We start from the raw sequence: 13,863 nt of genomic DNA, 5'->3' as shown, positions 1-13,863 counted from the left end.
ATGACTGTCTCCTCCCAGACACAGAAGAATTTAATACATTTCCTTTCAAATTAAAGTTCACGGCAGTTATTATCTAATTAAATTACTGATTTGTAAGACTGCTGTAGTTTTTGGTTAAATTGCAGTGAAGCACTTCTTGCAGACTAAGGGCAGTCACTTGCTCAAAATGCTTATTTCAATCCATAAATAAAATATAGGCCTTCGTGCTTGAAGCCTTGCAAATGCAGCAACATTTCACATTTACATATTCACTTTCTAAAACAGCAGAAGGTAATCAGCAGCACTGTTCCTTGCTTACTGCTTTATGATGAAATTTTAACTGAAAATATTAATAGACATAATCAGATCACACTGTCTTTCTCACAAAAGTGTATACATGTATTAACCTTTTGATCTATGAGAATAATGAAACCATCATAATAATGAGAAGCAATACTGTCACAGGAAAAGGAATATCCTGAAAGCCATTTAGTGCACTTTCTGCTAGAAGTTATCAGTGAGAAATTAGAAGCTGAGGTACAAAAATACATTTCAGGGCTTAAGTCTCTCCAGTGAAAGGCTTAACCATGAATAAATGAGTTTACAAAGTTTCACTGTACCATAACACAAAGCTAACAAGTAATCATCTACAGAAAAGCGATGATTTTTTCTTTCTTTTTTTCTCTTCAGTAAGTGCATATGGAAATTTCATTATGTTTATTGCCTTGCTCCTCTGCTCTAGTCATTTGGATAGATATGCATTTAAATACAGATAAAAGTATGGGGGGGAGGTATTTCATTTGCTAAAATTTTGTCTTCTGCATTCTTTGGTAGCCCCAACAGCATAAACGACCTGAAGAGGAAACACAGCTATTTCTGTGTCTTTTTCTGCCTATGTGAAAAAACATTACTATGGGTTGATGTATGAACACCAATTTACCAGGATAGATGCCTTCTATATCAAAAAAACCTTTCTGAAACAGATAGAATTACCACCATCAAACATAGAAGTGAACCTTTAACTTGAAAGTGTTTGCTGATGTATTTTTTTAATAGGAAGTCTTCATTACAGGCAAATACTTATTACAGCCATAATTACTGCAACACACATGAAGAAACTTGGACTATTCCTCCTCCAGCATTAAATCTAGGTTGCTTAGAGCTTTCTATGACTGCAGCCAGAAGAATTAGGCATGCACAGCTCCCAGCAAGCAAGTCCAGATCTCTGGTTTGGTTTAGCACTGGGCAGAGTTTTTCAATCCACATTCTGTGGAAAGACATGAGAATTTGGCCTTGACTGGGAGGTGTCAGGTGTCAAAATCATCCTTTTTTTCCCAAGGAGACATCACCATTTATCTTTCACATTTAAACTTCTGATTAACTAAAGCCAAAGTTTCAGGATGCACTAGTGTGAAGATCCTCCGTCTGCACAGATTACCAGCTTCAAGACTAAATTCAGGCTGCGGCGCTAAATGCCAAGCCCATTCCATGAGAATTTACAAATACAAAAGCCCTGTTTATTGCACCTTTCATGTCTATATTAGAGGACTTCTCCCACATACTGTGAAAAGACCCATGCATTGCACAAGCTCTTTGTTTCTATATTTTCATTTCCTCCATTGCTTTTCACCCTCTTTAAAACCTACTTCTGCCTCAAAGATGACATGTGTCTTCACAGCTGTATAAAATGCATTGGCTCAAGTTGGTAAGAGACTCTGCACAGATGTCCCAGCAGCTGTTCCCTAAGCCCCATGTCTGGACAGTGCTACAGCAACCCCACTAGACGGCCACATCAGCATTATGCTTCTCTACACAGTGAAGATGCGTTCTGTGCCAGGCACCAAAATGACTACAGAGGTCTGAGTGTACATATGATGATGTGCAGTTAAAATACCAAGCACCTGCTGTACCCCAGACACAGCAGTGGGATTGTAAGATCAACAAAGCCTTCTAGAGCAGATCTGAAAATTACTGTCTTTCAACAAGGATCATCCAGACAGCTATGCACTAAGAAGCTCATTTCTGCAGTAGTTTTATGGAGGGAAACTTAAGGAGAAGGGTTCTCCTCAATGATAAAATGAATTTTGCAAGGAATTCTGACAATGATAGCCATCAGTTCCACCCTAAACTAAGAGTCTCCTGGATGCCTGGTATCACCATCTTCCTCCTTTCCTTTCTGTTTTACGTTGGTTTCCCAATCTCATTATAAGATTATTCTTTAGCGCTAAAACAAATCTCACTGTTGCGCCACACAAAGAAACCTGAAGGGCCTATGTGTATTTTTCAAATGAACTAATTCATGAGATTCCCTTCAAACCAAACAGACCAAGCTATCTTAAGTTTGGTCTGCATTAGCTCCCAGCGGTGACATGCTACAACTATTCAGCCTTGTCTGAATTCCAAATGTTTGGCCATAACAGGCAGGCTACATGGTGAGAGATCCTAGTTGTACGGGCTGAGACCTCTGCTCGCTTGATTATGATGTACAGCACTTGATTCCCCAGCAAGCTTACATGTGGAACAATCACTGCAACTAAGGATGGGGAACAAAACCATACATAAGGAAAATGGCAGCCAATGACCAGCCACTGTGCCTTAAAAATATTGTATTAAAATACCATATCGTCCCCCTTACTCTACTGATACGTTGAAGAATCATCATTTGAAATTAACATGAGAGCATGGCCCAGAAGGTGCTCTAATGCTATCCACTGACAGAGTGGAAGAAGGAACAATTAACTAGCTACCATTAAAATAAGAATATTTTTGCAACAGCAAAGATGCTCAGAACAGCATCCAGTTCTTTTTCATACAAACATATTATCATGGCTCCAACATAGATACAAAATGCTAATTCTTCTTTAACACTCTTATTTCCCTGCAGATCAATGTTTACCCTAGGGGAAACTGATCTATTTATTTATATGCTAAAATGGTGAAACAAATTGCTCTGAAAAAGAATGGGAGGTCCTGCTGAGCATGTAAATACATGGAAAGGGATGTGTACTCTTTGCAAACTGGCAAAATCCCAAGTTTTTGGTATGAGTTACATACAAAAGTAAGATTTCTGAAACTCTCAAGCAGGGTTAAAAAAATACAACCAATTATATTTCTGCCCTGAAGAAAGTTAGAGAAATATTCAAGCACACATGAAGCAAAGTAAGGCACTTGTCGACTTTCATTATGATCAATAAAAACTGTCAGCTCATTAGCATATCATTAGCTACCCTGCTGTTTCCAAAGTGTTAATGCGTAGAAATATTAATTTACAAACATAATATCCTAGAGTTCTGAGGCACTGAATGTCTACATAAAATGAGAATTTAAGATGAGCAAATCCAATACAACTTTTTTTTGCTATGTAGCTATAAACATATGTTTACCATCTGTGGAATTATGGGAAGCAGCTGAGGTAAAAAAACAACAGCTGTAAAATGAAATAATGCCATCAATTTCACTTTACAGTGACAGCTCAGCTGCTCAAAGATGAAATGAACTCCAGGTTCAGAGCAACTCTTGGACTGTAATTCAACTAAAAGAAAAGTTACCTTTTATCTCCGTTTCAAAATTAAAATCATTATTTGCTACAACAATCCTACCGTAATTAATTTTAGCATTAAAAAAAAATTCTGGCTTCTCAAAAAGTAGATACTTGCAGGCAAGGTCCTCAAAAATGCAGCAACTTGTAGAATTATCCTTATAAATTGACTGCTTCAAAGTGAACTGAGTGAGCAGTAAATCACCTTGGCAACAAATCCATGCCAATATCAAGGATACATAGATTGGCCTATCAATACACTATATAGGCTCCTTTACTGATAGATATTCCATGGCTTGTTAACCAAAACCTGAAGAAATATTGTCAGCTTTTCTGTAGATTGCTTTCAGACTGAAAGTATTAATTTTAAGGTGGAGGGAGTGTTTTTTGTTTGTTGGTTGGTTCTGCAAATAAAAATCCATCATAAATTCATATAGGATCACCAAGAGCCAAAAAAACGTAAACGAAATAAAATATACAGGAGAGAACTTTTCAAGTCTTTGGTCATTTATCTTTCCTTTGCAAATTTTTTTTTTCACATGCACATACAGGCATCCTCAATGGCAGTATCTTGGGAAGACAGTCCTGCCAGCTAGACATGCTTTCAAGTAGCCTGGGCTATTTGGAAGCCATAGAAGCTCCAAAGGACAAAGAAGCTTATGAACAAAACCACTCTGCTGAGACATGTGACATGCTTGTCTGAAAGAAATACAGAGAAAGGAAGTTATTACAGAAACAGAAAGTCTACTGTTTTGCAGCAGGGCATACACATTGCACACAACAGCGAGTATCTGCCAAAGAAGGACTGCAGGAACACAGCCTAGACGACCTCCTCTAACCCGGAAGTCAGTGCTGAAAAAGGCAACAAAGAGCCACCTCATGCAACTAGCATCATGTGAGAATATTCTGCTAACAGAATCAAGGAGAGACAAGTCTCCAAAAGTGATTAAGGTCACTACTGTCTGGACAGGAGACTACAGCTCAGCCTTTGCTTTGGGAAGTTTTGAAGATTAAAGCCATCATCTCCAATGCTGTCTATGCAGTCTCACTATATAAACAGGAGTGGCAAGACAGCGCACGGTGGGTGAAACCCCAAGTAAGGTAACCAAACAAAAGCACCAAATACTAGGCATTTCAGCCAGTAACTACAGTATTCTACCCTGCACAAACAGATTCTTCTCTGTGTTAGACCTGTCTCAAATCCCAGGCCCATGGTTTCAACTGAAATTCACACAAATCACATTTCAGGAGTGTAAAATAACTAATCAGAAGTATTTCATTGCCTACCTGGTTTTCTTCTTTGTGTGCTAGTTCATATCTGCTTACCTTAAAGAAACCATGCTTCCTGTTTCTCTGTCCGAGCCATAAATTACTTTCAGGTGTCAGATTTGTTTCTGGGGGATCAATGATGCGTTCATAAATCCTGCAGAGGGAAAGCATTGCCATTACTCAAATACTATTTTTCCTCTTAAAAATTCCTAGTCAAATTCAGTCAGCAATAAATGATACAAAGCAGAACAAAAATTAATCCCTCTATTAAACACTTCGTGTTTATTGCTGATAGTTTTGCAGGTATGTTATAACCTTAAAAGCAACAATTAAACAGAAAGAAGAACTATGAAAACCACTAACACACGAAGACTCAAGACAATTGCGGTTTCCCCCATGCAACCGTGCAGTGCTAACCTGAAGGAGTACAATGCCAGAACTAACCCTGCTAGGGAAAACAATAAAATGGGGAACCATTCTATCTTAGGAGTCTTCTTCAAACTCAGCTACCAGTTCTGGGGAAAAAGAGCAGGCACAAACAAGATCCAACCAGAAACATAACATCTTGGAATTTTCACATAGTTTTGAATTTTGAATGGACATCACAAACACCATTTATTCCACCTCATACTCCAATAGCCTTTTAGGCTCTACATCTATTTTATCTATCCTTGTGCCTGGACCTTTCAGTTTATCCACTTCTCCCATTCGCTGCTGTTACAGCAAACTGTACACACTTGCACATGTATTCCCCATGTGTCCCACCACTACTGCACAGCCAGCTTGCCCACATCAGTGGCACAGATCCGATAAGGAATGGGAACTTTTTGTACTTGGTCAAGCTTTACAGACTGCAAAAACTTGCACATGAATGTAGTAATCTCAATCCCAAATTTCTAAAATTAAATCATCGTAAGTTGCTGTAATGTTACATTTTGAAATTCAAGAAGCAAGTATCTAGAGTTTTAAAAAGGAATAGTTTGGTTTTTTTTTAATAGCTTATTTTTAGGAAATTAGTAAAGAAGTTTAGTTTGTACCTTCTTCAGGAACTCAGGCCACTACAATGATGATATCGTTACGTTAGATTATGAAAACTTCAAGAACAAAGATGTTACTGACTCTAGATTCTCACATTACCATGTTCCACAGGCGGGAGCCATGAGCTTACTGCTTCATAACAAAACCAGCACATTTAATAAGGATTCCTGAAAAATGATGACATGTATTTCCACTACTGTCCAGCTCAAAGGGATGTGAGCTGCTCTGTAATCATACCAGCATGACAGCCAATAGAAAGACTCTAAATATGCCAAGTCCCGTGAAGTATTTGTATCTTTGAAGGAGTGATTTGTATTCTTTTCTTTAAAGCTCTAGCTTTAAACCGAATGTGAAAAATGAACACCAAGACAAAATGCAAGGCATTCAACACAACCCATTGCACAGTCCTTTTCACATTTACAGTCTGAGCATTTCTAGCCTGGGCTTACCGAGAATAATCATTAATTTTTGTGCTGTATATTGCCATGCTGTTGGAAAATTTATAAATTTGCAGGGGCCCAAAATGACCTTCAAGTATGAAAAAACTTCAAAAAGCTCTACAAACTTAAGTATAAAGAGTCATATGTGCTACCCATTTCTGCTAATCCTGAAAAGAAAATAACTGTTACTTCATCAAAAAAGAATCACTACCACCACTAAGAACAAAATAGTTACATGAAAATTAAGCTTATTAGTACATCAGTCAGATGATGCCTTCTAATAGTCATCATCTTACTGCTCAAATTTATTATAATTACAATCAATTCTAATTCATCACATTTCATCAACACAATACATTCAAAGCTCCAGGAAATTTATGCCTCTACTAGTTAATTACTTGTTACTATCTCTAAAAATTACTATGCTAAGTTGTTTTACCTCTTCAAACAGCAAAACAAGACAGTATTCTTTTAAATAATGCTTTGAGAATTATAGGAATTTGACATGCACTATCTTTATCAATATTTTAAAGTGTAAGCAGAACCTTTCTGCCATGCCTCATGTAAAATTGAAGATCTACTAAAATGCAAAACTGCTGTAAAATACTGAACAAGGAACAAAGAATTGAGGTCCTCAAGAAAGCCAGTCACTGAATTACATTACTACGATGAGAATTTCTCTTAAGTATAACAACACCTCTTAACCTGTGAGTATTCAAGAACATTTTATTTTCATTCACTTGGACAAGTTAAAGGTTACAGAGTAACTCTACAATATCAAAGAACAGAATCATTAATTGATCCATCATGGATCAAGTAAAGGTCAAACAGGGGATCAGGCCCAGTCAGCATGGGTTCATGAATGGTAGATCCTGTTTGACAAATCTGATTTCATTCTATGACAAGATGACCCACTCAGGGATGAAGGTAAGGCCATCGATGTGGTCTACCTGGATTTCAGTAAGGCCTTTGACACTGTCCCTCACAGCATCTTTGTGGAGAAGCTGGCTGCCCATGGTTTGGATGGGCATATACGTTCTATTGGGTGAAACACTGGCTGGATGTCAGGGCGCAAAGAGTTGTAATCAGTGGAGTTAATCCAGTTGGCGGCCAGTCACAAGTGGTGTCCCACAAGGGCTCGGTACTGGGGCTACTCCTATTCAACATCTTTATCAATGATTTTGATGAGGGGATTGAGTGCACTCTCAGTAAGTTTGCAGATGACACCAAGTTGGGAGGGAGTGTTTATCTGCCAGAGGATAGAAAGGCTTTGCAGAGGGACCTGGATAGATGGGAACGATGGGCCAAGGTAAACTGTATGAGTTTCAATATGGCCAAGTGTCGGGTCCTGCACTCTGGTCACAATAACCCCAGGCTTGAAAGCTGCCTGATGGAAAGGTACCTTGGTGTGCTGATGGACAGTCAGCTGAATATGAGCCAGCAGTGTGCCCAGGTGGCCAAGAAGGCCAATGACATCCTGGCTTGGATCAGGAATGGTGTGGTGAGCAGGACTAGGAAAGTCATTCTGCCCCTGTTCTCAGCACTGGCAAGACCCCACCTTGAGTACTGTGTTCAGTTTTGGGCACCTCAGTACAGAAAGGACATTGAGGTGCTGGAACAGGTCCAAAGTAGGGCAACAAGGCTGGGGAAGGGCTTGGAGAATATGCCTTACAAGGAGCGACTGAAGGAACCGGGGCTGTTTAGTCTGGGGAAGAGGAGGCTGAGGGGAGACCTTATGGCTCTCTTCAAATTCCTGAAATGTGATTGCAGTGAGAGCAGGGTTGGTCTCTTCTCACTGGTGATGGGCAACAGGACAAGGGGAAATGGCCTCAAGTTGCGCCAGGGGAGGTTTAGGTTGGATATCAGAAAAAACTTCATGACAGAAAGGGTTGTTAAGCACTGGAATAGGCTCCCCAAGGAGGTGGTTGAGTCACTGAATGTGTTTAAAAACCGTTTGGATGTGGTGTTCAGGGACATGATCTAGCAGTATCCCACTGTTAGAGTTAGGCTAGTATGGTTAGGTTGTGGTTGGACTTGATGATCTTTAAGGTCTTTTCCAACCTGAGCAATTCTATGATTCTGTGATTAAAGTTGGAGAAGACCTCTAAGATCACCTAGTCCACCTGTCCAGCTACCACCAATATTGCCCACTAAACCGTGCTCCTAAGTACTACAATCTACCCTTCCCCTAAACACTTCAAGGGACAGTGACTCAACCACCTTCCCAGGCAAACTATTCCAATTCCTCACCAGTCTTTCTGAGAAAAAATTATTCATAATTTCCAACCTAAACCTACCCTGCCACAACTTAAGGCCATCACCTCTCACCGTATTGCTGTTACGTGGGGGAAGAGGCCAATCCCTCCATCTCTCCACAACGTCCTATCAGGCAGTTGTAGAGAGGGATAAGGTCTCCCCTGAGCCTCCTCTGCTCCAGACAGAACCATCCCAGTTCCCTCAGCTGCTCCCCATAAGACTTGTGCTCCAGACCCTTCACAGCTTCATTATCCTTCTCTGGACATGCTCGAGGGCCTCACTGCCTTCCTTGTAGTGAGGAGTCCAACACTCAATACAGCTCTCGAGGTGTGGCCTCACCAGAGCTGAGTACAGGGGTGGAAATGATCAAATACCTCCTGCTGGCTGCACTATTTCTGATCCAAGCCAGGATGCCATTGGCCTTCTTGGCCACCTGGGCACACTGCTGGCTCATGTTCAGCCAAGCATCAATCAACACTCCCAGGTCCTTTTCCTCCACACAGCTTTCCAGCCACTCTGCCCCATGCCTGTAGCAATGCTTGGAGTTGATGTGTCCAAAGTGCAGTCTGTTATGCTGTATAAATAACAACTAATCTCCATGGATCTGCCCGTTAAGTAAATTGGGATTCGAGCAAAGGCATCAGAAATAGGTTGGTGCTTACTTCGCTATGTGAAAAGGTATCTTGGATCACGCTATTTGGTTCATGAGCAAAGTGAACGTACTTTACTATTGTTTGCTGTTAAACATCTGCAAGCATGCAGACAGCCTAATGCTACCACTGTAATACTCTTCATACTCTTGCCAAATGAAAAGGTCAAAAAGTACACAAATTTATAAGAATAGCAAAAAAATCTGTGGCAGGCTACAAAAAAAAAAAAAAAAAAACCACCCACACATCTGCAGGCAAGAGTGCTTCACCCAGACATTTAGATTACCTATGTACATACACCACTTACAAACCTATCAAGAGCTACTGATTATTCAGGTTATTTTCTACACTGAGAAAAACCTGCAGAGCATGAACATTTTGTAACGCATCTCAAAGTGAAATGACAAAGTTACTACCTAAAGGTGAAGTTATATTCTAATTATTGTTTGTTAAACAGGAAAATGCCTTTGTTCTGCTCCTCCTCTTTCCTGCATTTTTTGTGGAAGAAAGGAAGTGTTCTTCAGGCTCAAAACTGTTGCTGAATAGACTCAAAAGGTTTTTTTTATTTTTGTTTTATTTTACAGCTACATTGATACGTTACGTTTCTACTTCATTCACATTTCCTTGCTTGATTTTTCTTTGCTGACGTGTGTCTTCTACATTTTATCTACATTTGACCATACTTGGTTTTTGGTATTTGAGTAGCTAAGCTGTATCTACTACACTTCCAACTTTATGAAATACTGCTCTGGAGCTCCTTGGAGACCAGTTTCCAATACATTTTGCATCGTACCCAGAGTACAGTATGCTTCGCAAGAACAGGAATGCTTGGGAAAGGGAACTCCAGGGAACAGCGGTCTATAAAATTGCTGCAGATTGGACAGACCCTCTAGCACCAGCAGACCAGGTCTCCAGGTTAGTGTAGGCTCTACTCTGTGCCTCAGACTTTCAGATTTATGACTACCCCTTTCCAAGAGAAAGCTCGATTTGTACCTAATTTATGCCAACATATTTCAAAGGAGTTAAACCATGAACTTGGAAAAATACAACTGTGAACCAGTCCTTTCTTGAAATACTCATGCTCAGAATACATTCACTAACCTCTGACCCATTTAGCTAAATAGAGTAAGAAAAAGATCTGCTAATTCAGGAAAAACTGTGATGTTCTCGTTGTTTATTCTTTTCAGGTCTTTTGTTTGTTTTAATCTATATATCTGCCCCATCTGCACTCATTGATTTATGAAGTACTCTTACATGAAACTAACACGTTTTTCAAGGACACACTCAAAAAAAGGCGTCTGTGACATAATGAATACAGTAATATGGCAAATCTTTAAAAGAATCAGTGAATGGAGTCATTTCTAAAATGTCCACATGCAAATATGCAGGCACACACTTCTCTCTGCATAGAAGACCCTCTCTAAAAATCCACCTCTGTTGGACAAGGAGACAGCTCCTTACCACACAATCCACTTAAAACTATTTTTACCATCCTAGTAACATTCCAGTAGAACAGGGAAATTTTGTTTCCCTCATTTTATGTGTGCAAACTGAAAGACTGGAAAACTCTTTAACCAACATGATGTCTTACATGAAACTAACATGGGGGCATGTTAGACCTAGACAGTAAGTAGGTCCACTTTTGTGGTGGAGCAGCTCCGCTTAATAGACATAATACTTGCCATGCCAGCAGCAGTTAAGAAATAGCTGAAATATTTAGTAGAATAAGAAAATTAGCTTTGTGACAGTTTGCATTAGAATCCACAAATCAACACGGACTGATCAGAAAACGGAACTGCTTAAAATTCTGCAATACCAAATAGGCTGTAACTACAGCAATTACTTAAAAAGTAGCATGCCATATTATGGAAGTTCCAAATTCTTTCAGGTCTAAAGTACAAGTAGGTTACTGAAATACAAATACACGTTCTCGTATTTGCAGGCTAGATTCGAACCAGAGACACTTTTATTAGTAGTATAATTAGGAAACTAAGAGCTGCAGCCCAATGTTGCTGTGGCTGAGGCGTGGTGGGAACCTCATTTCTCAGTCCCTTGTCTCCATGAATCAAAGAACAGGCTTATATGATCTGGCTGCCACACTTACTCTCATGAAGCTATAAATTTGCACATAGCGACCAGGTGTTGAATTCAGCATATCCAATTTTAAATGTCTCAAAACTTTACACCTACAGAGAAGCTGGTCCTCTAGACTTTCTTTCATTAATGAAGAGACACAAGTGTTGCTAGGATATGATTCATCTTACAGTAAATTAATCACTATCTGCAGGCCCCTCCAATGACTGCACAGGAGCACTTTCTGACATCAGGGTGAGTCATTGAAACAGATTTTTGCAATTCAAAACCTGATCCTCAAAACTCATGTTCTCTTGCAACCATTCCTTACCTTATATACATCTGTATTCTCAGATCCCTTAAAAAAAACCAAAGGATATGGATAAGTCATACAAAGCAATGCAATTTTATAGCACTCTAAACTTTTTTAATTAAAAATAAAGTAAATAAAAGTAAATCAGGAGCTGAGGAGCTTCCTCCCATGTTTTGCACCAGTTTTCCCCTTGATCTGTTTCAGAGGAATGCTGACCTCCTTGACCATCGCTACCATCTCCAACTGAGGCTGCAAAAAACTCAGTACACCTGAAATAGCAAACATCAGGCCTTGTGACACGGCCCACAGCATGGGCGACATTTACAAGTTTGTCCAACACATTTCTGTACCCCAGCTACATGAAGAAACTGATGACTGTATCAGCCTCTAGCTTTAAGATACCACATTGATATTTGTCTTAAAGGCTATTCTTCTGAAGGCATTAAGAATTGGTCTTGAAAAGAAATACTAAGATACTACATGACTCTGCTTCAACCCATTTTCTATATACTTCCCAATGCAAATGTGTCAATACTAACATAATTTTTTTTAACAGTGTTTACAAGTAGGATGCACTATTTGACAGGCATTCAGTTCTAGAGCAACTTTATCTGAATTATTCATTTACTTTCCAACATTCTGCTTCAGAAAAATAATCTTCCTGAGGGAAGTTTTGATTTCTTAAGTTATCTCATCTGTCATAGGATAGAAGTTCACAACCACTCGAAATAGGAAAGCAATTTAGATTAAAATTTCAGGTTTTGAGGGAAGCTTTCAGTTATTAAATTTTGAATGTACAATAGTAACTACAAACTATTTAATCAAAAGTAACTGTTCAACTCCCAGGAGAAAAAAATAGCTATCCAGTAACTGTGTATGCTAGGTCAAGACTCAATCAAGATTGCGTGCTCAGTTAAATTCCTTTCAAATTCTGTCACCCACACGATTTCACTGACTTTCCTGTATAATCACCAAGATAAGGTGAATGTACTCTACTTCTCAGCTTAATTATTTCAACTATAAAATCTAAATTCAGAACTAAAAAATGTACCTAACTAAACCTCCATAAGCAACCTCTTTCTTCATTCAAGAGATGCAAATTAACTTTTAAGACTGTGCAGCAACAGGAAATGAAACAAACGCGAGGAAAAACAGTTAGAAGAGCACATCTCGCTGTCTGGTTTGGGGGACTTATTCTCCACACAAAACTTCACGGAAATGTTCTCTATCCTTGTGAGGCCTTTTTTGCAGGAAAAAAATAGAAATTAAAAGATGACCAGGCTGCTTAGGCTTTTCACTTTCCTACAGAACGGTAACAAAACTACTGATGACTTACAGCAGCGTTGCTTGGGCGTTCGAAATGCCCAATCATTGTTATTGATTCAAAGTAGAGAACCAGACCCAGTAAATGATGCGACTTCGGCCCCACAAAGGGCAGAAAGCCACCTTTCTCAGAACATTATATCTTTTATCTGGAAATCCCGAGGTGCATTCAAACACCTTTACAAACAAGATCAATATAATTAACTTTGATTTGAAAGGAACAAAAAGATAAAATTGGTTCCTGATAAGAGCCTCCAGAATACCTCAACAGGAGGTTAACAGCCTGTCTACAAGGCTGCAGTGTTTACCTGTCTTCATATAGCACATAGTATGAGAAACTCAGAAAACAGCTAGTCAGACATGGTATAGCAGAAATGTGTCGGTGCCTGCAGTGTATAAGGAAACAGGCCCTACACTGAGACTGCAAGTGCCTTCGTTCCCCACTAGTTCACTCTAGTCAGAAACAGCAAGTTGGCCATTTGATCTGAGTTTTCAAGAGTTGTGGGGAAAAAACAAATAAAAAGACAAACTACAAGATCATCTACTTTACATATGATGTATCCAGAGCACTTTGCACTTTAAATACATGCACTATTCACATCTGTTGGTTTTTCATTTGTTTTGTTTTTTGTTTTTCTCCTAGACAAAATTACAAGGTTTCAGCATAAAACCAGCTTGGCATGGTACCCAAATCATTAGTGCACATTTAAACTTGGACAAACTTTTTTCTTGTGATAGCTTTTCTTAAAGTCTACCTTGATCTGTCCTGGAGGCATTCAAGGCCAGGCTGGACATGGCTCTGGGCAGCCTGGTCTAGTGATTGGCGACCCTGCACGCAGCAGGGGGGTTGAAACTAGATGATCATTATGGTGCTTTTCAACCCAGGCCATTTATGATCTGTTACATCTGAGATGAAGATCCTGTGGCTCTGAGCATAAGATTTGCATGTAATCTGCAGGTAGCAGAAGCAAAAGATAAACGCAC

General features: G+C 39.4%; 1 protein-coding gene across 1 annotated transcript in view; it reads right to left on the bottom strand.

Moving 5' to 3' along the window:
- Positions 1–13,863, bottom strand: part of NELL1 (neural EGFL like 1) — a 286,742-nt gene that overhangs the window by 225,130 nt on the left and 47,749 nt on the right. The window contains exon 5 of the mRNA XM_021402069.1: positions 4,844–4,940. Within this exon, the coding sequence (XP_021257744.1) occupies positions 4,844–4,940 (97 nt within the window). The remainder of the gene's footprint in view (positions 1–4,843; positions 4,941–13,863) is intronic.

The sequence above is a fragment of the Numida meleagris genome, chromosome 6 (genome assembly GCF_002078875.1).
Source record: "Numida meleagris isolate 19003 breed g44 Domestic line chromosome 6, NumMel1.0, whole genome shotgun sequence".
Taxonomy (NCBI): Eukaryota; Metazoa; Chordata; class Aves; order Galliformes; family Numididae; genus Numida; species Numida meleagris.
Note: the sequence above shows the minus strand (reverse complement) of the source record. Positions and strands in the feature narration are given on the sequence as shown.